This window comes from Cryptomeria japonica, chromosome 6 (assembly GCF_030272615.1).
Source record: "Cryptomeria japonica chromosome 6, Sugi_1.0, whole genome shotgun sequence".
Lineage (NCBI taxonomy): Eukaryota > Viridiplantae > Streptophyta > Pinopsida > Cupressales > Cupressaceae > Cryptomeria > Cryptomeria japonica.
Genome location: NC_081410.1, coordinates 176,384,781 through 176,411,296, shown reverse-complemented (window position 1 = coordinate 176,411,296; position 26,516 = coordinate 176,384,781). Strand labels below are relative to the sequence as shown.

General features: G+C 36.8%; 1 protein-coding gene across 2 annotated transcripts in view; it reads right to left on the bottom strand.

Moving 5' to 3' along the window:
* LOC131073830 (lysM domain receptor-like kinase 3) overlaps positions 1 to 26,516 on the bottom strand; it is a 43,358-nt gene that overhangs the window by 3,915 nt on the left and 12,927 nt on the right. For both annotated transcript variants that reach the window (XM_058010346.2, XM_058010345.2), the window contains exons 3-9: positions 11,397 to 11,690; positions 8,475 to 8,620; positions 8,241 to 8,330; positions 8,028 to 8,133; positions 585 to 736; positions 342 to 439; positions 61 to 208 (exon numbers count right to left, since the gene is read on the bottom strand). In XM_058010346.2, the coding sequence (XP_057866329.2) occupies positions 61 to 208; positions 342 to 439; positions 585 to 736; positions 8,028 to 8,133; positions 8,241 to 8,330; positions 8,475 to 8,620; positions 11,397 to 11,690 (1,034 nt within the window). The remainder of the gene's footprint in view (positions 1 to 60; positions 209 to 341; positions 440 to 584; positions 737 to 8,027; positions 8,134 to 8,240; positions 8,331 to 8,474; positions 8,621 to 11,396; positions 11,691 to 26,516) is intronic.

Below are 26,516 nucleotides of genomic sequence, written 5' to 3'. Positions count from 1 at the left end.
ATGAAGACAACAATAATTGAGCGTCAATGCTTGAATAAAAACAGTGAACCAGATACTTACAATAGAAACCAATGTTCGTCTTTCTGGTGTATTGGGTGCCACACCTTTGTTTTTGGCTACAGCTTCCTTTCCTGATATAAGCTCAAACAGTACAACACCAAAGGCATACACGTCACTTTTGGTTGTTGCCTGACCATCATGCAAGTATCTGCCAACCCATAGACCACGATAACATGTTAGATGTCTCCAATTCTATCATGCATCTACTTGCACTGGTTTCCCTCGAATTTATGTTGTGCAAAGCAGAAAGGATATGCATTATTTTATTTGATTATACTTACTCTGGAGCCAAATATCCAAATGTTCCAACAACTCGCGTAACTGATGCTTCTCCTTCTCCAGCTTTACCAACAAGTTTTGCCAACCCAAAATCTGAGATCTAAAGGAAAAAAACAAAAGGTCCAACGAGAAATCAAAAGATCAACAAAATCCATCATATTGATGAGTATAGAGCTACTATCCTGCATGAATAAGAAACATAAAAAATACATTAGAAAATAGGACTAAACTGAAACAAACCTTACCTTAGCCCTGAAACAGTTGTCAAGTAGAATATTGCTTGTTTTAATGTCTCGGTGGACATAGTGAGCCTTTGTGTGTTCGTGAATGTACTCAAGACCCCTGGCAGCATCTAAAGCAATTTGTACTCGAGTATTCCATGACAGTGGTGCATAACCTTGAGAAGAAAATAGCAAGAAGTTAAGAAGTCCTCCAACAGGAACATGACATACAGTAAAGTGGGCTTATTATTAACATAAAACAAATCAACAAACATACAAAAACTGATCATGATTGCTAAAAAGAAAAAAACTCAGGCCAGACAACGTGGCAACAGTAAGCAAGAAGCAATAAATTTTGATCTCCTGCAAATAGAGAATGGCAATGTCTGGCTCTGCAAATCTTTGTTGAGTATCTTGCCCAGTTGCCCTACACACTTATGAGGAGAAGAGGGTTGGGGAGAAGGTTTCACTTGATCATGCATGGTTTCCTAAGTTGGTAGAACTTCTGCAATAGTTTACTTGGGTTCTCATGAGGACAGAGAACCAATACAAAACAAAACTGTGCCAACTAAAAGAAGTGATTTTTTTTACAAAATAACTTGATCCATCATCCAACATTAAATAGCATGGCCACATTATGATTAATACAAATACAAAGAGTTTAAGTGACAATGACAATCCATGATCTAATGGTCCATCTTATACTAATATCATGAAAAAAAATCCACAAGCATAATTCCACTAAACAAGCATCTACAGAATGTAATATAACAAAACAGGATCTGCAAAATAAAAATGTAATTTCTTCCCTCATCAGAAGTCACATTAAGTCTCTTTGAAAATATTCATAAAGGAACTTCTTTTCAACAACACATTTTCTTCTTGAGCAGCAAGAGTGGGGTCGCCTACAGACAAGGCTTAAAACAATAAAGGGCAATCGAGGGGCTGTATTCACTCTTTTAAACAAGAAGTTTTGCACCAACATCATTAACCATGTCCCTGTTGTGACGTATTCACACATCGCCCCATTGCAAATGGGGACCCCTACTTTTTGCTTTCTGGGGTTAGTTTTCTTGGCTTAGTCTTTTAGGTTTGTGCTATTAATCTTTGCATTGGAGAGTTTCTAGAGAGCTCATTAGGATAGGATGGTCTGCTTAGGCTCAAGTGGGTCAGTAGGTGGTCCAGGTCAGGGTCTCTGTTGAAAGTTTCTTCTTGGTTGGGCCTGGGACTTGCTTCTAGGGTTGAGTCTTGATTGAGTTTGAGGAAGTCATGGTATCATGTTAGGAGTCTTGCCTTTTGAGACCTATGTCATTGAGTTAAGGAAGTGAATGGAGGTATGTGAGCATGTGTTCTCAAGGATTCTTCCCTTTGAGGGTTTGAGATTGGTCCAGTTGATGAATGATGAAGTTCTTTTACTTCTAGGCATTGATTGATATGAAACTAACCTATTTATCCTTAGAAAATGCCTAACAACCAAGCCTAGACTTGAAAACTTGAGAATTGAATGAGGAATTTGAGTGATAGTGTCAAATTCGCTCTTGACCCTCTCTAGGATACAGGAGCGAATTCTTCCTTAGCTCTCTTTGCCCTCCTATTTTGGACAAAACCTTGTTCCCATGGCATGAATGAGAGAGGAAACGATGTGTGCATGCCTTTGAAGTGAGTTCCAACCAAGTGAGATGAGGAAAATGAGGGAAATTTGAGCCAAGAAGCAAATTTCGCTCCAGAGCGAATTTCACCTAAGCTCCTGACCCTTCCAAAGGGTCCAGAGCAAAATCCTTAGAAAGGCCTAATTTCTCGCCAAAAGCATTGAGTGGACATCGCTTTGAGGGCAAATGGACTTGACTGAGACGGAGGAAGGACCCAAAAGCTAAGTCTAAGAGCAAAGTTGAAGGAAATGATGAGAGTTTGAGTGCAAATAGCTTTTTCATTCCTGACCCTTCCAAAGGGTCCAGAGCGAATTTCATCTAAGCTCCTGACACTTCCAAAGGGTCTAGAGCGAAATCCTTCAAGGGACCTCTTATCTCACTCAAACAATTGAATGAATCCCATTTCAAGCAGATTTGAGGACGAATTGACTTGATTGTGATAGAAGAAGGGTGGAAAAGACAAGTCCAAGGCAAGTTGAGTATGAATAGAGCTCAAAGGAGCAGATTCGCTCCTGACCCTTCCAAATGGTCCAGAGCGAAATCCTTAGAAGGACTCCCTATTTCACCTAATGCACTAAAAAGATCTTGTTTTAAGCTAAGATAGAGGCGAGTTGCATAATCATGATAAGTGGAGGGTTGGAAAGGTTAAATTCAAGGCAAAGTAATGACAAATGGAAGATGAATGGCATCAAAGCAAGAATTTTGCTCCTGACCCTTCCAAAGGGTCCATAGCGAATTTTCCTAAACACCTATTTACTCCTTATTTGAGGTCAAAATCTTTGTTCCTGTGCCTTGATTGAATGAAGATTGATCGATCCATGCCCTTGGAATGAGTTGCAACAATATTGGATGAGAAATTTGAGTAAAAATTGCCAATTTCGCTCCTGACCCTTCCAAAGGGTCCAGAGCGAATTTCACCTAAGCTCCTAACCCTTCCAAAGGGTCTAAAGCGAAATTCCTAGGAGGTCTTGTACCTTGCCTAAGTCCTTGGGCGAAACCTATTCCTAAGCATTTTTAAAGACAAAAGACTTGTTTTTGATGAGAAAAGGATGAGAAATGAAATCTATGAAGGAAGAATTGAGCAAATGGAGCAAATTCGCTCCTGACCCTTCCAAAGGGTCCAAAGCGAAATTCCTTGGGAGAGAGGGTTTAGCTAATGAAATTGTGTTGAAGGTCTTCTTAAAGGTGATTCTGTTGTTCGAGCAATCTTAAGAACAATGAATTTGAGAATGCTTTTATTTGAAAAGTGAGAAAACTTGAGACAACTCCTAAAATCGCTCCTGACCCTTCCAAAGGGTCTAGAGCGAATTTTCCTAAGACCCTCCCTTTTGCTTCAAATATGGACTAATTTCATGCTTTAGAACCTCAACTAGGATGTTATCATGCCTTGGAAACAATTGAAGTAAAGAAAAATGATGAGAAAGTGAAGAATTTGTGCAAAAAATGCAAAATTCGCTCCTGACCCTTCTAGAGGGTCCAGAGCGAATTTCATTATAGGTCCTATCCTTGGAAAGGGTCCAGACTGAATTTCATTATAGGTCCTGTCCTTGGAAAGGGTCCAGAGTGAATTTCATTATAGATCCTGTCCTTGGAGAGGCTCCAGAGCGAAAATTTCATTATAGGTCTTGTCCTTCCAAAGGGTTCAGAGCGAAGTTGATTATAGTGCCTTCTTGTTGATAGTTTGAAGTGAGGAATACTATGTTAGAACGAATATATCATGTGTACTTAACACCATTTTTGTTTGTTTTGCAGATCAACAAAATCAAGATGGAGGAAGATCAGGCCAGGACAAGGATGACTTCTTCAAACCTCATCATCATCAAGGACACCTTAAGTGCGGAGAAGAAGACTAAAGTGTTAAAGACTTCAAGTGTTCAAGCAATAGAGCAAGATATTTTCAAGGACCTCATTCTATCACATAGAGAAATGACAAAATGTCGGAGGAAGGATCTTACAAACATTTCAAGGTGATATGAGCTACCAGAGGAGGAGTGACTTGACCGTGAAGAGGCCTCATCAAACATAGGAGAGCCAAGGAAAGGTACATCGTTCCTCAAGCACATCGAGGACGAAGGAGGATCAACCAAGGTCAGTACAAGGGTATGTTGAAGAAGCAGATAGTTTCAGAATCAAAGTTAGCTTCTCATCATCACCAAATTGAGTATCAATAGAGATACAACGTTCCTTGATTAAGCAAGTGCCAAACAAGGTGGCATCCCAGTCACTATTCCTCCAATCAAAAGGCTCCACCTCAACACGTCTAGATTCAATGAATCACACTTATGCACGAGGGCACAAACTTCGATGTACCTACCCCTGTTTCCTATTGGTTCTCATGCATTGAATGTAATTTTATCATTGGCTAGAGGAGTTTGTTGTAACAAACCCTAATTAGGGTTTTCATCTTGTAATCCTAGCCATTGATTGTAAATCAATCAGAGCCATTGAAATGTAAAGAGCTCTCTATATAAAGCTCTGGCTCTTCATTTGTAAAGGTTAATAGTTAATAGCTAATAGTTAAGTAGAATAGAATAGCCAATAGAATAGAAATTAGAGTAAAGTAGGAAGAGAAGGCAAGAGATTGTTGCCCAAAATTGTAAATAAACCCCATTTTCATTGAAGTTAAGGTGAAATGTGTTGTTTCTTGCAATGTGCATGGTTTCTTGTTGGATCTTCAAATTTGATGGTAGATAATTAGATTGAATGCAGAAAATTGTTGAATGCACTCATGTGGAATCCGCCTAGTCTATACCACTAGCCTCTTACTGATTGTAAGGGAGCCCTGTGTGGTCAACTGGCATTGAATGAGCTTAATCTCGAATTGTTATGCATCTATTGTTCATGCATTAACTTGAATGGTGATCAGTGTCTGATGGTGTAACGATTTGAACATATTCGAAGCATCTCTTAGAAGATTGCACTGAGCTGGTATCAAATTGTTCAGTTTGATGGTGAGACCTAGCCCAGTAGGATTCCACCTAGTCGTTCATCTATCTTCTTGCATTCTAGGTCTTAGATTAAACTCTCTAAACCCTACACCTTTTGTTATTTCTTTATTCTCCCTGGTGAGTAGTTAGGACTTAAGTTCCAGCTAATCAAGCATTCAGGCATTCGAATGTAAGTCCTCTTGTGATTCCAGCATAATCACATCACACCAACAGAGCTTATCCACACGTAGAGACCCTACATATAAGAACCTTGGAGTTATTTCGATTGATCCTTAGGCAAATCTTCAGCATTCGATTAACTTTGTTCAAGAGAGGATAAGATACCTTGGTATTTTATTTTGTGTTCACATGTGCATAAAAAACACATCAACAGTTTCCAAAACATTAACTTCAGCTTATGGCATTCTTCCTCTAGTTTCTGAGATAATTTTTCCAGCAGCTAAGCTGGTTAAAAAATACAAGATTGGCAGTAATCAAGTATGGACGTATACCAAGAAGTTGTTTATATCATCCTTTCTCCAATCTTGTTGACCTTTATTTTCTATTGTCTGTTATTTCAAAAAGAAGTGCTGACTGCTGCTGGGGATATCTTGACATCCTAGGGATGACAAAGGCATCTCCACTTCATTTCTGAAAAAGGGAGGACATCCCTCTTTTTTGCAGGTGGAGAGGAACTATAGGGGGGTAGGAGAATGTGCATAGGGAGGGGAGAAGTTTTCAGAAGGATGCTTGAAGGGGAAGAGGTACATTTTGTCTTAGGGGTCTTGGACATCCAGCATGGCTCTCAGACCATTTGGATGTATCCTACTCCTAACGTTTCCATGAATATATATTTGGAATAATATCCAGAGCCAGCTGGAGAAATGAGACATAGTTATGGTGGTTATCATTTTCTTTGACCATGAAAACCATTTACCTTTTACAACTGTAAATACTAAAAATTTAACTTTTCATGAAAAGTTTTGAAATTTAAGTGGATAGTCTATGTGAAACCTTTGAGACCCAAACTTTGATAAGTGAAAAATCAAGGGGGTAAATCCAAGAGCCCGTTTTTCCTTGGGAAGAATACAAACATCCCAAGCACTAGAAGACCTTTTTCCCAGCTTGTAACAATGCAAGGGTGGGAAGAGGTTAAAAAGGTGAAAATATGTCCAACATCAACAATTTATCCACAATGGTTGGGTATTTTATAATTTGCATTCAAATCTATCTATAGGACCTCCCTTTGTTGCTCATGAGAGGTTTCAGCCATTTGATTTCAGCCAAGTCCTGGATGTTCGGGATGTCTACCAGACCTGTGTCCTCACGTTTCCCTGAATGTATATATGTAATAATACCCATAGCCAGCTGGTGAATTTAGGCACAGTTAAAGTGATTATAATTTTTCTTGACCATAAAAAACAATTCCCTTTTTACAACTCCAAAAGTTTAAATTTTCAACAAAACAAAAAATTTGTCTTGGTTAATAGCATATACATCAGAGTCTATGTTAAGTCTTGGAGAAAATGGTTTTAGACTTCTAGTGATGAAACCTGGATTTCAATCGGCTGCATCCTATTGGCAAGAAATCTACATTCTGAAAATCAGAAGACCATGAGGGTTAATCCAAGAGAAAATTTCTTATTGGGAAGAATACAAACATCCCAAGCACTAGAAGATCCTTTGCCCAGCTTATTGTAGCTACTGTAAAGATGGCAAGAGGTAGAAAGACTAGACTAGAAAACATGTGCAATAGCAGGAATTTTTCCATAATGGTAGGCACATTACAGTTTGAATTCCAATTTATCTAGGAGTGGAGGTGACATCCTTTCCAAGAGAATTCCTAGATGCCTAATAATCTATCCTCGAATTATCACCTTCCACTTTCTTAAACTCATCCTAAGTAGTCCCCAAGTCAATAATGATGGCTCCTATTTTCCCTATAGGGAATCGAGGCTGAAGCAATACAAGATGATATAATATGGATAATTTTGCTTAATGTGATGGTCTAATGTTGTTCAATGGTTTCCAGACATGACTAACTTTTAATGAACTTTATGCTTTCACAGACCAGGACATAAAGTAAACTCTTCTGATAGAAGTTGTGTGCGTTTAATTTTCATCAACATTTAAATCAAAACATTGATGATATTAAATGTACGTATTTTTTACTAGAAGATTTCTACTCTATGGGTAACTCTTGTTGTTTGTCATGTGCAATAAATGTATCCTATCTACGTGCTTTCTATGTGCTCAATAAAACTATTTTAACTTGTAAAAGCCAAGAAAAAAATGCAAGTTATAAAACAAAGGCGAAGCCTGCCATTTGAGACTATGATAAGCACCTATTAAAAGAAATTAGAAGACAAGAGTGACTAGATATACTAATATATCATCAAAAGTAATAAAGTACACATAATTCTGTATGGAAGTAAAACCATGACAAAAACCTGCTATATATCATTAATTATTTACCACATCAACTGAAAAATTGGGCCTTTGAAATGCAATAATTAAGATCTAGTTTGGATGAATATGCAGAGATTAACCTTCCTTTCAATCAATGATGCGTTTAATGCTACCCATTTACTAATAATACATATCTCTGAAGAGACAAATTAGTAAGTAGTGAATCCAAATATTAGTAGGAAGAGAACTATGGTACAGATAACCATTATTATGCCATGAGATATCAATTTTAATAGTCTCATGTAGCAATTCTAATTGGCAAGTTTGAAGTATAGAAGCCCAATGGTGTGGTTACCCGTAGCTTACTCTTTTTGTCTTAAAGATGAACTTTTTAAATTTATCCAGAACATGTAACTACAAAGGAAACTGCAATACAAGACAATTATTTTTATAAGACGGAAAAAAATTGGAAGTGGTGATACCCTTGCTCAAAGGATCATGCAGGCGACTACTAACTGAGCTTTTATGTGCAAATTCGTACACAAGGAAGAGTTCATCCTCACTTGCCGCATACCCAATGAGCTCTACCTTGTAACATTAAGTATTTCAAAATCAATAATGATGAAACCAATCATATACCTGAATGACAAATGGAATCAACCATCTCTATTTGAACAGGCATAAAAATCAATTACCAAATTTGTATGGTGCACTCTGCAGAGAACTTTCATTTCTACCAGAAATTCTTTAGTTTTAGTAGCTGTCATCTTCTTGATGGCAACTTCCTGTATGAAAACAAGATGAACTTCGTGGATGTAAGTACAAGTACACAAGAACCGTGGCTATTTCAATTGTACTGCAGTAAAGATTTTCAGAACATTATCAGCAAATATTTCCCAAAAAGTAGACACTATAATTAATCACACCACCTGATCTCGCAATATTCCAAAATAAACAGTACCAAATGCTCCCTGTCCAAGTAAATTTGTATCTTTAAAATCTTCGGTTGAAGCAAGGATTTCCTCATAAGTAAATACAACTGGCTTTTCCACATCAAACACTCCAGTAACCATATCTGCAATGAAATGAATATTCAGAAACTACAGAAATTTTGGATGAAGTGTTGTATATGTTAATAAAAACCATAATTCTTAGAAAAAGAAACCAAAGACAAGAAGTTATTACTATACAACTAATAAAAGTACCATTAGGACAAATCTTATTATAAGTTATAACTCATAAATGAATAACAAAGTGATCAATGGAACCACTAAACATGTTGCACCCAATATTCTATAAGCCTGCTATAAGAAAGAAAGAATAAATAATATAGAAATGTAAATCAACCAAAAAATATCCATCTAATATCAAAACCATTATAAAGTATCATAAGATTATTTAAATATAGAATTTTATGAGACTCTAGGACTCTTTTACACAATCTCAACTTCTCAAGTAGTAACCAAGTAACTCCTGGTTAAGAAATGTCTCTGAACATAACTATTCTAGACAAAGAAACAAAAAAAAAATACTATATCTAGCGGATGAGCTTGCAAGGGAGCCTTCAGTTCGTATTAGTTGTCTACTAGTCCATGTTAAAGGGAAACATCACACAAATGTCTCCACTGCATCAGGATCTCAGCTCAAATCAAAGTTCCCAGACTTGGACTCGGCTCGGCCGACTCGACTCGTGACTCAGCTATGACTCGGCAAAATAAAAAAACCCTTGAAATTATGAGATTTTTAACAATTTAAAACTCATTTCATGCACCCATTATTGAATAAAGTCCAATTATAATGTGTGCTAGCTTGTTATGCCATGAAAGGCATGCTGGTAGAGTATCTACTTGTTTGGGGCTTCTGTTTAGTATTTTCTTTGGCCAAATTGAAATTTTGGGAGCACCAACATGAGACATCATGAACATCTTCACTTGGAAACTGTAAGGAGTGCATGTGTATGGTAGCATTAAATAGTGTGCTTGTTGAACTTAGGTTTTAACTTGGGACTATAGTTGACCTTGGCCTTTCTTGGACCTCTTAGTTTTTAGGCTATATATATGTTGGATGGAAGGGGGAATTGTGAGGCCAGAAGGGTTTGAAAATATGCTCCTCAGAGACATGTCCCTTGCCAACAATAACCTCGTGCCCCATGGGGGGATTTTTTGGGATGTTGGGACAGCTAGGAAATGTCCCCAACTCACCCCCTTTTTTCAAAATTTTAAGAAACATCCCTGTTGTGAGGTACTCACACATCGCCCCATTGCAAATGAAGACCCCCACTTTTTGCTTTCTAGGGTTAGATCTTTTAGTTTTGTTGTTGGTCATTTTAGTGTCTTAGCCTTTGCATTGAAGGGATTGAGTTTCTCAAAGGTCATCAAATCAGGTGGATCTCCTCAAGGTGGAGTGAAGGAGGTTAGGTCAGTTGAGTGATTAGGGGTTATTTAGATCATTCCTAGGGTTTTTGTGTACTATTTGGTCACGCTTCAAGTTGCTAAATCAAACCTTGGTTGAATGCATAGTGTCCTCCTAGGTCCCGTCCCTTACATCAAGGTCAGAGTGAACTTGCCTTAAAAGTCTGGAATGTCATCCTGATCCTGAAATGGCCTGAAATTTGACTGTCTGGAAATTTGAAGGATCCTCCAAAAACTAGATTTTGCATTATAACTCATGGAGGTCCGAAACCACTCTCAAACATCCTAACAATATATATGGAATATAACTTAAAGTATAAAAGTCACTTATACTTAAATGTTATATTCCATACATGAATCCTGGCGAAGAGACTAACTTGTCAAACAAGTCAAAACATTGACCTATCGTGGCCGAGTCTTGGAGCTTGGACTCGGCGAGTTTTGCCATAACTCAGGCGAGTCATGGTCAAAACTCGCTGAGTCTGAGTCCCGAGTCAGCAAAACTCGCCGAGCTTGGCTCAACTCGCCAACTCGGCGAACTCGCTTGATTCACGGCGAGTTTGGGAACTCTGGCTCAAATACACCCAAGATGTAGACTTATGAAAGGGGGAAAAATTAATACAAGATCTACCGTTTTCTTCTTAGCCCTCAACAAAATGCCATACATGTAAAAATAGTTCCTTATTAGCCAGTATTGTACTCATTCAGCTTGAGTATGTAGCGTAAAACAGAATGGAAGCAGGGTGACTATTGTGAGAATCCTACATTATACAAAGATATGAGCACAAAACAGCATGCAAGGTATAGGAAGAAGATGCGGGTATTATAAGTCCAAGACACACTGAAAACAAATGAAAGAAAAGGCATAAGGAGACTTCAACATGTAAAGATAATGAATAAAAACTGTTACTACCTTTGAGAATTATAAACTTAGAAATAAGATTTCCATATACATGTATAACTTGGTATTTATCATAATTTATAGGAATTTGGTATACCCATTTTCCTTTGTGGGTAATATGTGGCTTATCAAGTGGAAAATATATATTAAGTCTTTGTCTTAGTCTTGATGTGTTGGTATTCACCCTCATCAATGGAAAAGTATCATATCTGAGTAAGTTTATAGATAACAATGAAGATTGACCTTAATTGCTAATGTTGAATATTGTAGCCCTAAACCTTCTGGCCATTTTGAAGTCACCTTCAAAAATTTCTTTGGTTGAAATCAATCATACATTTGAAAGGCCATATTAACCCTCCAAGTTTCCAACAGAAGATATATCTACATATGTCCATTAAAGTTTTCTCCATTCAAAAATTGCAATGACCAATAAAGGAAGGCTATAAATGAAAACAAGAAGGAATGATACCACTTTTGACTCATTAAACATTTACCCAATTGCTCTTTTCAAGTATTAGAGAAACAGATTATTCTCATACCTGTTGAAAGGCTTATCTGGCGATTGCTGGACGCATTAACACTGATGTCATCTCCCTTCCAACAAAAAGAACCCCTTGATGGAAAACAAGAGCCTGACCTACAGAGAATAGGATGTTTTTCTATGTCTTTTACATTGTGATTTTTGGCTTCCCCATCTTTGGTTTGTTGACAACATAGCAACTTATGCCTCAAAATCCACATTAGCACAACAGCAAGAATCAAAAGCAAAGCAATTCCAACTATGCCCAGTATCCATCCCAGAGAGAATCCGCTTGATATATCCTTTGGAATTCCTGAAATGGCAAAGTAATAAATAAGATTCAGTGCTTTGTCAGAAATAGCATCATAGGGTTCAGACTACATGGCAAAGATTACCTTTGAATGTTAAAAATATGTTTAGCGGCAGGGAGAAAAATAGAAAAAATAAAGTGATTTCCAAGCAGAAACACAGTCATCGGCGTATCAAAATCAACATGATTGAGTACATATTATAATGCTCTGTAAGAAGTCATTTATTACTACAAGCAGAATCCCATCCAATGGCTATGTTATACAAGCCTCAATATCTGAGATAATGTCAATATAATTTCACTTAACTATTGTGTGTATGAACAAAAACCATGTCAAGAATAATAGACTGTCTCATCATTAGTGTGAAAGACTAATTCTGTAGAAGAATATAATGTTTATATTCATTGCAGCTTTCACCAGATAAGCAAGTCCATCCAGATCTCCATATCAGGGATTACAATATCTCTTCAAAAATTAAACTAATTTACCAAAATATGAATGTGGATATGGCAGTTTTTCAGAGACCTGAGATGCTGCTTCAATACGTCCATAAAAATAACTTAAATAATTAATTCTAATAAATGTAGAAAACAGAAAAAAAGTGCATTAAAAAGAAAATGTGTATAAATTAACTCTCTGTTTGTTGGCATACTTTTTCTTGTAATTCAGAAGTTTTATTCTTTTCTTTTTTTAAAATGCGTCTGTAAGAAGCATATTATCTGACAGTGTACTTTTTAATTTTAATGCTCTTCTCTGTTTTCCACATTCTCATTCTATATAACTTTCTGGTATTGTTCTTTCCTTTACTGCCAATCTCCTTTTGCTATAGGGTTGCTGATGCACTGAAAAGTTTAAAAGTACGATGGCTTCAAAATTTCAAATGCATTTTGCTATTAATGTTTCTAGCACTTGGAATGGAACATAGAACGTTGCATTGCTTACCCACTCTACCGGATGCCAAGCCTTGTTCATGTTAAAAAAAACATAAATACTTACAAAGATATTAATGCAATATCGAAAACCAAAAAATAAGACAAAAGCATGCTGAGATTAAATTATGACAACGAATATGACAATTGTTTTTTCCTTCAACATACAAGATTATTGATTAGATATGACTGTGCCTGTCTTGATATACATCTTATATGGCAGCACCTGTTCGGATATGCCCCAGATATGACAATGTTGTATATGTATTCTAATTGGATATCACACAAAATGTGATATCCCCATATTGTCAAATAGTAATAATCTGTATCTAAATATGCTTATGTATTAATTATTTAATTATGAATTATTTGTTCGTTCAAATTTAAGATTTGAATGAACTACTTAATAATAAATTGATTATTATATTCCTTAACATACCAATGAAATCAGAAATAAATAAAATAATAAATTAAGAATATAAATACACTATTAACAGTAACTATTTAATTAATAATTTTATATTAATTAATTAAATAAGAATAATTATTATCAATTATTAATAGCATTATTATTGAATCATTATTGTTATGTTATGAGTGGACTGCCGCCAATTAAGGAAAAAGGAAAGGCAGCGACCTTTCAAAGGAATCGCTGCCACTGAAGGGTGGCTTTCCACCACCAACGGAGGTAAATAAATAGCCTCGATGATATGTGAAGAGGAAAAAATGGGAAGTAAGTTAAAAGGGATCGAATGCTCAAGGGAAAAGCAGTTCGGTCAAACTAAGACTGGGAAGGCAGTCAGCAATTTTTTATTGGTAAGGATTGATCACCATGGATCATATGAAATCAGAACTTTATTAAGTTACAGGCAGTAATATCCTTGTTCTTGGTGGTATGTATTGGGATGTGCTTAAAACGTATGCTTGATACATGAAGCCTGATAATGTTTATGCAGAATTTAATAGTAATATTAATATAGACTGCAATAAATATGACAGTCATATTTAATATATAGTGGCAGACCAGATCTGATGCATGTCAGATCTGTCTGCCTTTACAGCCACAATTATACTAACAACTAATATTATTTTTAGTAGTATTAATAATTTATACAAAAAGCAAATACATTAATAATTGATAATATAATTTAAATTATTTATATATATATATAAAATGTCTTGAGCAGTAAAATAATAATTTCAGACTGATATTTAGGGAGCTCTCTTAAGGTACTAGTCAATAAGAGGAATATGTAAATGCAATTTCATTCTTGCTGTTACTGTCAGTATTTAAGAAGATGGGAATAAGATGTTCCAAAGAGGGGTAGTCTAAATCCAAGCAATAGGTTAAGTCCCAAGATAGGGTGGGGATTAGCAACCCATAAGCCTTGAGGGTATAGACCCAAGATAGGTAAGGGCTTGGATCTGTAAACTTTGAGGGAACCTATTGTAGTTGGTCTCTAAGCACTTTGGTAACATACATATCCTCCTTCCTTAAAGCTGAAGTAATAACAAGGGTTGGTACTTGCATTAAGAGTTATAGAACAAACTTAATTATCTAATATGGTTGATGAACAATTCACTTATTAATAATAAATTAATTGAACTATGGATAGCACAGATTTGATTCATGTTAAAACAGATTTGTCTCCTAATCAATTTAGTTTAAGTCATAAGTATATTGAACTAGATTAATTATGTTAATCAGGTAGGGGACATTACACAAAATATTTGATTTACTCAATCCGTATCCCTTGATAGAGGTACCAGATCAAAATACTCAGAGTTCAACTAACATAAGTAAGATTTAGTTTCAAAAAATTATTTGACAATCAGGATATGCTACCAATATCCCAAAAGAAACCTACAGCACCATTATGATCCTTCTATATTCACCATCGAAGCATAAATCCTCAAAAGATCCCAATTTTCATGATTTTTAAAATATTTCTCAGCCGAACCAATTTTTTGCCCAGAAAATTGTGATTTAATTGGCCATGATTTCAAATTCTTTTAAAGGTTTAAATTGTGAAAAAAAAAGCTCTTGAAAAATGCATTTAATCACCAACTTGGCACAAAACCCTAATTGCACGTGTGATAACCCTATCTAGATATGTAAATCAAATCATGTATAGTAATTAAATACTTTCAGGTAATGGCATTCGCACCTAAGCGTATTATTTATTCTATTGAATTTAACTTATCACAAAATATGCTACGAATATATGAATATCATGTTATCAGTATATTACATACACTTCTATTAGTTATGACTACATTTAGTTAATCACATTATGCATTGTTTTCGGGTATATACTAAATCGGATTGCTTATTAAACTTAGACGATTCATCAACCATTGCTTAACAAATGTTAATGGGATTTACGTCCACCATAGCATAATCACTAATCACCGATAGAGGCCACGTCTCCTGTTAGAGTCACGTCTTAGTGACGTTTCCACTCAAGTTGCGACTTATTGAAAGTTATATATACTAAGGTTAGCAATTCGATAAGGGGAGGACTAGATTCCGAGGGTCTGCTAAAACACTTTAGCCTTACACCGCCGAGGCGCTGTGGAAGAGGACACAAATAGAAATCCGACATGGCAAATCTATTAACGGTATGTGGAGAATACCTTATCTAAACAGTACTATGAACAGACTTTGATATAATCAAATACACATATAAACACAATACCATCCTTATTATTATCATGTACTAAAGAGAAGAGCAGGGATGCGGTCAAGGAAAGGCCTGTGTAAATCTAGCCAATGAGTTGTCCCAAGAAAGTGTAGGGATCAGCGACCCTGAGCACCTTGCGGGCGGGGCCCATGTAAGGCTTAAGGGCTTGGATCCGACAACTTGAGGGAAACCATTGAGTTTGGTGTCAAAGCAACTTGTCCCCGTCTTGTATCTTCTCTCAGACTGAGCACATAATAAGACTGGCATGTACTGATGATATATTAATATTCATAGTATTAGTATCTTGTATTTACATCTCGAATTAAGTTAAATTATAACTATACTTTTTTCAATTCTTGTACAATGAACATAGTATAATGATGTCTGAATTGGTAAAACTTACTTGAGGGCATTACAGCACGAAATTGCTATTTAGTCATGTTTTTCATCAATTTTTAGCACCAAAGTGAGCACTAGCCATTGGGATTTGATTCACTATCAAAAAATCATCAGATTTTATCAAGTTGCTGAAACAAATCACAAGTAGGTGACCTTTAATGGACATATATTTCTAATATAGATGTTAAGGTCATTAAAATAGAGACGCGTTCTTTGGTATGCTTCTACATTTGATGTTAAGGACATTAAAATAGAGACACGTTCTTTGGTATGCTTCTACATTTGATGTTAAGGACATTAACATAGAATGGTTAAGAGATCTGCAATTTTTTTCTTAGTATTCCACACTAATGTCATTTGCCTTAGGGTTTGTAGTAATGCTTACTGTCAAAGGTAGTAAGATCTTAAGTTCAAGGTCACCTCTAAACCTTGACATATGCCTAGAGGTTTCATCCCTAATGAACTTGGCTATGCATCCCTTCAAGGGAATCTAGAGGCTTCGTAGTTCACCTAGAGTGTTAGAGGGAGATCCTTCTCTCCTCTTGTATAGGATCCTTGATCTCTCTTTAACCCTAATTATTAATTTCATGCAATCAATTAACTTAGTTCATTTTAATAGATGACAACCATTGGCCATCAGGTAGCGTACAAGCATACACTATCTCACAAGGGTCAGGACCTTCTAAACATTCCCTTTTCATAATGAGTGATTCGAGCACACCTCCCATTTACACCTAGTGTCTAGCTCATACACATCACACACATGATGACTAGCTCTGGCTTACGTCACATATACAAAGTGACTAGCTCTAGCAGACATCCCTTATTCATAGGGACTAGCTTCAACATATATGTCTCGTAGAAAGTGACTAGCTTCAATAGGCATCACATACCTAGTGACTAGCATTTACATAGTGAGGAACCAACATATCCATAAAAACTAGCTACCTCTTGCCCCTAGTGCATCCCAAATAAACAAAATGTCAATGCACTGTGCACTACACCATGGGACACATTCTTTTGTCCAGTCTTTTGCACCAACGAGCAAGCAGAACAAGATTCGATGCATCCCATACCACACCGAGTGTCTATCCGTTTTGGATATCGAGGTTTTTTGACTCAAGGTCCCTTCATTATTATTCATATTCCAATTTGAGTGTCCAAGGTTGGTTTTATCAACCTAGGAGCTAAACTTGTTACTCAACCTGAAATTACCTTAGTTCACACAAACCCACAAGAGAACACTACCAATCAAAATTCACCTAATAGGTTTAGTATAGAGGTTCTTCTACCATGGGGTCAATATATATCTTCTAGTCTCAATATAACAATATATATAATGTTTCCAATATCCCAAGTATTTGAAACCTCGTAGGATTCAGAACATAGAGGTATATTGCTTAAGCCATGATTCCTACACAAACATACAATCTTACAACGCAACTATATTACCCTACCTCGGTTCCCATGATAGTCCTCTATCAAGTTTATTGTACTTAAGAGATCAATATTCATCGTATAGTTAAAAGATTGATATGATTAAGAATATCGCAAAAGCCTCGATAAGGCTTTGAGTGGCATTCCTTCAATATGGTTCAATGATATCAAGCATCATAAAAATATAGGACATCTTCTTATTAAAGCCACATAAATTTCTTCTTATTCCCTAAAGACGTGCTCAATGTTTACTAACTTGCATCAAGCATGATCAATGTTTATGTCACACTTGAGGTAATTAGAACAATATGCTTCATGTATTTTCATATAAGATATTCACTCCCTAATATTAGTAATAATAATAATCTTAACATACTAGTTTCATTTCCCTAATTGTGTAACCCATTGTTCCTATAATAGCTTCGTTCTTGGACTAGATAATTTTGCACTTGACATTAATTGCTAATAATTGTAGATACCAATAGGGTACAGTACTGTTGGTGTTTGTTTTATCATCTACCAAACATTAGAATAGGATACCCGAAGGTATTCTATTCTCTCCTGAAAAATCACTACTGATTCCAAGATCTATATGTGCAAACAAGCGACTTTAGTGAAATAGCTTCTTGGGTAGTGTATGCTGAAAATCTCAAGGGGGACTTAAGTTTAACAAATGTCTTTGAACTGTTGGACTTAGACGGATTTAGCAATTTTAGGCTCCTTTTTTTGGGGGGATTTTCTGGGATTTAGACTTTCAAAAAGGAGAAAAGAGATAGGATTTGAGAAAGCTAATCTAATCCTACAAACTCTGGAGACGGTATCAATTGGGTGCTCTCGGGAAACCAAACTTAGCTTCGCCACACTAGGGACAACTACACAAAGCCGGTGCAATCTTCAATGGATTGTGCTTATGATTAAGATGTTGGGATGCACAAAGGATGGGCTCAGACTAACTTTGCAAGGTGAAATGGAAATCATCCATTCACCAAAAGTATGAGCGGAGATACGCCATCGATTGACACTTATCAAATCCTTCATTCAAATTAACAACAATGAAAGCAAATCTAAATTAACTTTAACTAAGTGTTGAGGAAATTGAAACCATGCAAATCATTCAAACAATAGGGATTACAAAGCCTTAAGAGAAAGCGCACATGCAATATATTATCTGGAAATGACCTTACGCAACAATACATCAAAAACCTCACACCCTCCAAATGAGAGGAGGTAGCCTTATATAGTTTTTCAAAAATAAATGAACAGCCGAGACCAAATAGTGATCAAGAGCCTAGATTGAAAGCTACAAACCCTAATTAGGGTTTCCCAAAACACAATCAGCTCGGATGAATGAGAACATTACATGTGGCACAGTTGCCATTCTTGCTAAAAATGAACCATCAATGAAAATAGAAGGTTGTTGCATTGTGAAGTGTGCCTTTCTAGAAGCTTCTGGATAAGTCGGGTTCATTGAACCTGGACATGTTGACTTGGAGCAATCTGATTGGTCAAAAGATGACGAGGTGCCACCGCAACGTAAGCCACTCCTAATCTTGTCAAGGCGGTGCAGAGAAGGTACGAGAGGTTGATTAACTTCTTGTTGTTCCCTTTGATTTTGTGCGTCAATACGCGCGGCAATTTCTAGCTCCTTGTCAAGGATAAAACACATGCGATACCAATCAAGAGAATTTCTTTTCACTTCCCACGCCAAGCTGTACAATTCTGTGATAACGTGTTCTTGTTCGTCGCTGAAATCCAAGTCTGGCTGAAGTACTGGATGAGGTTCTCTGCCTGGTTCGAGAGGAATGATTGGCAGGCCCATGAAGAAAATTGTTGAATTTCTTAGAATAATTTCTTGTTGACGACTCTATGCTTGCTTCTTTGTGGCTCCAATTTATGTTGCACGAGAGGAGGGTTAAAAAGCTATGGGTAATTTCTCGCAAATATGAAATGATAAGATCAAGTTGCTCAGACATTCGCTGTGATCATGCCCTCCTTCTTGATACCCTGACATTTGGAGAAGAATTTCTCCATGCCTTCATCATAATTGAGGAAATTGGAAGAAACATTTCTCATACTGAGCCAAATTTTGGCTATCTCCACGCTCGGATGAACTTTGCTTGTGAACTTGTCCTCAATCTTCCGTTTGGCTTGAAACTCCAGCTGCGATCTCTATGATGATCTCGCTTCTATTTCCTCCTGTGACCTGTAAAACCAAAGGAAAATAAGTTAAAAATCTATCTTGGATTAAAGAAAATCGAGGCTGCGAAGGGCTAAGTGTTTGGAGATTTTATTTCATTTTCATACTTAGCCATGAGAATGGGATTTTCACATGTAGATTCTCCAACCTTTTATAACTTCAAAACTTCCATGATTATTCTCACTAAAAACTTGAACAAGTCCACAAAAATCATCTCCAACGGATTTTGAAAACTCAGAGAATGTAATAAATCTGTACTTAACCAATTTCACCTTCGATGGGGAGAGAAGAAAAAGACAAGAAGACAAAAAGATCTGTTGATATTAATTAGGGAATGGCGGATTCCAATGGCCTTGGGCAACATTGGAATCCGCCCAAAAGGGGCTGGCCCCTTTTCCCTCAAAACGTGTAGGGCAAAGCCCTATCCCTCACGCTACATTAAACCCTCGTCTCACAACTTAACACTCAGCGTGTTGTCAAATAGGGCCGACCCTATTCATAAGGCACTTAAGGAAAATAATTAAAGTTAATTAAAATGAAAGCCAACCTAGCTAAGGGGTTTCGCTCCTCCTATAAGCAAAGGTAAGAATTCATTGTTAATCATTCAAGTCAATCAGCTCCTTCATCTCATGCGAAAATCTTCATGCTTGCCTAAATGCGAACTTCAGTCATCTGCAATTACAGCAACCTTCATCTACCATTAGGAGGTGCGAAATCCATCATGAGGTGTTAGCAAAATTTATGTTATGCACAGCAAATTACTTGAAGGACTGCCATTTATGTATGCACAGCGAATTGCTTGAAGGTCTGCCATCTAGGTTATACACAGTGAATTCCTTGAAGGCCTACAATCTAGGGTAAGGGAGCAGCAGCATCTATCTCTCATATGACAGCAAGCGATTGTTGAAGGCAGTCACCTCAATCTGTCATACCTCTTGTGATAGCAACATCTGAACCTGCAAATACATGAGATAAGTGCTGTAATGATTGCATAACCATAATCCATAATCAGATCTGAGGATCTTTTCTGGCTGGGTTTTTCCTCCTAGGAGGTTTTCCTAGGGTAACTGTGTCTTGCTCTCAATTTGTTCATTTCTATGTTGTCATTAATTCCAATTTCTTTCAGTTAATCAAACTAATTAGAAACTAAATCTAAATTCTAAGTTTATATCAATCTGAAAGTGTTAAAATCAACAAGATCTTTAGAAAAACTCAGAAAATCTGAATGATCTGCCTCCTATTAGCTGGTTATACTCCAAAATCTGTGGATTCTTTGACAAGAAGCTCACCCAACTGCAAGCAATATTGATTTTTTCTCCAAATGAAATCCAATCTGCAAACACTTCTTTATGCTCTCCTTAGCTAAAGCATTTCGAACTTCCTGGTTTAAGAATGAAGTTGAATTCCTAATTAGAAACACGCAAAATCATCCAACTCATGTTTCTAAATCTAACTCAAATCTGGGTAAAGTGTTGTCATCTTCTTTAGTTCGAAAATCCTTTACTTGTGCAAGTTTCTAAATTGTTTTTAGTCCATAAATTCGAACTAGGCTTACAATTTAGCATCTTCCAAAAAGTTTCTAATCTGGAACTCAGTCTGAAAATCATAAATATCTCTTTTCCCATTTTAATTCTGAGTTTCTATTTTGATTTTCCAGCTCGTTGATCTTCAAAAATCTTAATTTCCAACTTTCTAATTTGATTAGGAGTTCGAATTTCTTGGAAGATTTGATGACATCACTCACATTTTATTGACTTTGTTTGACTTCCAAGAGTAGGACAGAGTTTTTTTAGTGTTCATCTTCATGTTTGGGTGGACTTTTGGAGGCTCTCTAACATGTTTACTTGTCTTTAATCTCATGCTTGATTGGACTTTTATGACTCCACCATCTCCTTTGACATCACACTTGGGCGGACTTTTGGTCTACCTCCTCAAGGCATAGGGCGGACTTTTTGAACACCTCCAAAAGGCGGACTTTGAAAGGTATCAAGGAGGGCGGGATTTAAGGTCTTCACCATGATTAGCACCTTGGGCAGACTTTTGATGCATCTCCTAGGGCGGACTTTTGAAGGTCTTCCTTGGGTGGAGTTTTGAAGGCATCAAGGAGGTATAGGGCGGACTTTTAAGCTCCCTCTTCGTAGCCTCTCCAACATTCATGGCGGACTTTTGATGCACCTTAACACATGGTGGAGTTTGAACATTCCCCTAGGGCGGACTTTTGGGCTTACTCTTCAAGGTGGAGTTTAGGAAGCACTCCCACATGGTGGACTTGTGTAGGTCTTCAACATTGTATCTACTTCCTTGGGCGGAGTTTAGGAAGGACATCAAGGAGGGCGGAGTTTTGTGCTCCCTCTTCTTGGCCTCTTTAACATGGTGGACTTTTGTCATGACTACCAAGGCGGAGTTTGGAAAGACCTCTACCAAGGCGGAGTTTTGACTACTTCCTCATGCATGGCGGACTTTGGTGTTCCCTCCAACATGGCGAACTTTCTTCACTTCTCATGAGGGCGGACTTTGGACTACCAACTTCATGGCGGACTTTTGGGAGATCGCCATCATCTCGCTTGGATAGGTCGGAGTTTCATAGACATTATGACTCTTTGCTAGGGCCGACTTTTGGGAGATCGCCATCATCTTGCTTGGATAGGTCGGAGTTTCATAGACATTATGACTGGACTATATATGAAATATAACATTTAAGTATAAGTGGTATTTCATATACATTGTCAGGATGTTTGAGAGTGGTTTCGAACCTCCAGGAGTTATAATGCAAAATCTAGTTTTTGGAGGTTTCTTCAATTTTCCAGACTTAGTCAAACTTCAAGATCAGGATGACATTCTAGACAGATGATTTTTTGAACTAATTATCCTTTGAATGTGCCATGGCCCCCTAAAATATAAGAACTAAGCTTTTTGGGTCAAAACTTGAAAATTTTGGATCACGGTCGAAGCAGGTCAGTGGTATCAGTGCAAACCCTAGGTATAGAAAAAAGCAAACATCCCTAAAAATAGAGAAAACTTTTTAAAAATAGCCATACCGAGGATTGGGCTAAAAATGCCAAAAACGAAACTTCCTAAAAAATGGGAAAAAGCAAAAAAAGCAAACTTTCTAAAAATAGAAAGTCATTCAAATTCGTCCAAATCAATTGCGATCTTCGTCCTTTGGCCTTTCTAGACACTTTGACGGTATCCAGACTCTGTTATCACTTGGCTTGCAAAAACTGACTTTCAATCTCTAGGACTCAAACCGTTCAAAACTGAGCAAGGCTTGGCAAAACTGAGGTGGAAGGCCACGGGACACTAACAAAACCCTAGAAAGCAAGAAAAGAGAGGGTCCCCATTTGCAATGGGGTGATGTGTGAAAAGGGTCACAACAAGTACCCACAGTATCGTAATATGTTTTTTTTATATAATTTACCATAAGTAGAGAGCTCAGGTTTAAAACTCATCCTCTAATTTTATACTTGGATTTATTAAATAAAACGTCATATCATATACCGATGTCATAGTCTTTGAAATTGTTGTCTTCAAAAGAAGCAAGTCATGTATACTATACCCTGTGTCCAACTAAATAGAAGCATACACCAAGAAAGATAAACTTCCTTCACGTGTGATTATTACCAACACCATGCTCAAGATAGGTGAAGATACTATATTTGTTAGGTCTTCATATAAAGATATACCCATGATAATAATAATAATAATACTCTATACTTATTATTTTAGTTACTAATAGTACAAATCAATAATCACCATAACTCTCGATTAGGTTCTACCAGACAAGGTTTAATGAACAATAGTTGTAGAGTTATTAATAATTAACACCATATTCAGTTTCCATGTATCACAGTTTTACTAAATTAAAGACACATTGATATCAACCTTGGGAAAGATGAATAATAGCTTGTGAAATTGACATTATTTATAGGATAAGGGTATCATCATCCTAGATAACATTTCAGATAAGGCTAAACCCACTAGGATCTCTTCCGACATGATCATCTAATTTCATGGTAGAGGTTAAGGTCCAAGCCACCTCTTAGCCATTGGAGTAATAACATAATTATTATACACAACATCTTAAGCCACTATTAGCTATATTATTTTGAGTTGATTACGACTTTATACACTTAGTACCTCATATTCCCAAAATGGTTACCAATTGACAATTTATTAAGGTTATGTCATGCATGAGTATGGCTTCAAGGCCAAGATCCTTAATTAAATTATTTTCTTTACCATCTATAAGTATCTAAACTTTAAAGATATAATACATGGGATTAATTTTGTGAGAAATAAAACACTACCCGATTTCCTTTTAACAATGAGGGAATCAAGTAACATTAATTAATATCTAATAGTTCATATGTTGCATGCTTGTATGCACAAGTGAATATATTTCATAATTGATTATGTAATGGACATTCATGGAGTACCCTTCTCCTGCCAATTAATTGGTCCAATAGCAAGTCAAAAACAAGTAACATTTGTAAATGGTACCCATAAGGAAGAGGATCACAACATTTTAACATCATACATATATTTTACAGCTAGAATGAGACCTTAGAAAAATGTTCTTTTATTATTCAACATTCTGCATCCCATATAGAAATATGAATATAAGTTCATCACTATTTAAGTTGAATACCAAATAATCTCAACTATTGAAAAGTATAATTAAACATGGCAAAATGACTTAAAGTCAATAACCTTACTTTAGTTGTCCATTTCCATATCCTTTATTTACATCTTCAAAATCCCTAAATAACAATGAGAATGTAGATATTCCAAACTCAATACTATATGAAATATATTATACTTAGCTTTGGGGAGAGTTGAAGATATTCCTGATTTTGGCGCTGAATCTACAGTCCTTCCTTCTGGTGCCTGTATTGCTATATTCCTTACTTTAACCCTTGGAATTTCCTCTTTCTACATTCATATAACTTTTGCTCCAAAATTTCCTTCCCCTGTCTCATGGGAGAATCCATCTAACCCTTATACATCGATGGATGCCCATACATTGTTCAAAGTTCTAAGGGTGGCTTAGACAAGGAGAATGCTTGCACCAGTTGTAGATTCTGACTCTCCACCTACCAACAGCATTTGCTTGATAGTTTGAAAAGCCTTTTCAATAAATATGTTTGTGTGTATACTGCATTCCTTGCATTCCATGAGACCACATTTTCTTTTTAGTAATATGTCAAACAGTTCACGTACGTTGTCTGTGCTTCCACATTCTGCACACTATTCTTCATAAGCGTAGTAATTGACTAAAGCATCAATGTGACTAAGACTTTGCCATTCCTTGTGAATTTCTTCATCGACTACCAATTCGGTGTTATTCATATCAAGCTCGGCCACACAAACTATGCTATCATTGACATAATTCTTGAGACGCTTCCCACTGTTGCTAAAATCGGAACCATTGCCAGCCAACGCAAGTCTGCAATCAGTCTTGCACGAATTGAGGGCTAAGTTAAAAGAATGACTTGTGAGTAAAACATTTTTACCAGTCAAATTCATCCTGCCTAACAATACCCACACTTTTCTTTCGATCGCTCCCTTGCCTCATCAACTTCCTCTAATTGAACTCCCCTCTATCTCTCTTATGTTCTCTGTCTCTCTTTTTTTTATTTTGCGGTGGTCTATCCCTTGTTCCAAAGCTTCCATTTTGACATTCACAAGGAGGTTCTGGCAACGCTTTGGTGTTGGGCTTTGCACCTGCTGATACTATATGCCCGAAAGTTTCTAAATCCTTTTCAACAAACTTCAATCTGTGCATATCTTGCAACCATTTCAGTCCATGAATCAGATTTCATTCAAGCATGGTGTCAAGCAGTTCATGTGCTCTACTAATCTTCCATGTTTTGCATACATGTCAACTTGAGAGGTTGCAGCTACAACATTTGGCTAAGCACCCCCTCTTCTTCCTGCGCATTTGGGTTTCCATCCGCCCTAAGAGCTCTCTCTATCTTTTTTCTAATCCAGTCGTGGGGTGCAAGTTTTGGGGGTCTTTGTGTACTGAAATTGACCCATGACCAAAGACTTTTGGACCACTCTAAGGCAGGGATGCCATGCTTCGTAATGGTATTTCACCCTTCCCTTTCCTTTTGAGTCATAATTTGTACATCTACCACGAAGTTGTGGATGAGAAGAGAAGACACCATACTCCTTAATGGTGTGACAGAAAGTCTTTTCACAGTTGACAAGCCCTCACTTCCTACCTCTTGGCCATGCTTGCATTGAATCATCTTATCTCCTTAGCTTTTCGTAAATTTATTTGCCCCTCAGTCAACCATACTGGAAGTGGCTGATGTGGGGATGTGACAAGCTTGTAGTGATGAAAAAAATGTATTTTATCAATATTTTATTTCAAAATGAAGGATTGTTTTGGTTATATTTAAATTTCTTATGTATTCTATAGGTTTAATGCTTTGTTACTTAATGAAAATCACTGCTTAAATGTATGCCCTGCATTTGTTAGGGAACTACATTCTATATAGAATCATCATATACATGGAGGCTCAGAAGGCCTGCAAGGAGTACAATGGCAGTGCGTGAATGCTTTAAGTTTAGACATATAGCATAGCATTCCATGCATGTCAAATAGGTGTCATGCAAACTGATACATGCCTTGAGAGAAGTCATGCCTTAATCTTATGGGCTTATCTTAATCGCTCCCGAAGCAAGCCTCATATATTTTCTCTTTAAAAGTCCAAATAGATTTCAGCAACAACTGTCCCATTGAAAGGGAATGTTCCTCATGCTTTGATTTTAAATTTAACCTTTTACCTATAATCTCTCATATTCTCAACTCAAAGTCCATCAATGTTTTTAACTCCATCATCCACTTAGATGCAAAATAAAGGAATATTTACTTGGAATAATAATAGCTAAAATTGTGGCACAAATAGTTGCTCTTTTCTTTTGTACTAGAAGGTCTTTATGTTGGTGTTGGAAACAAGCCACACCCGAACTAACGATGGACTGGTCCAAGAGGGGCCAGTAGCTCAGTGGTAGAGCACTCCAGCAGCGTATGGAAGGTCCTAGGTTCGAGTCCTAGCTGGTCCATGTCTCAACATGGTATCAGAGCCAGGTCTAGGCTAGAAGCCCCAAGCACACGAGAGGTGTGGCTTAATGGGGGGGTGTGGGTGTTGGTGTTGGAAATAAGCCACACCC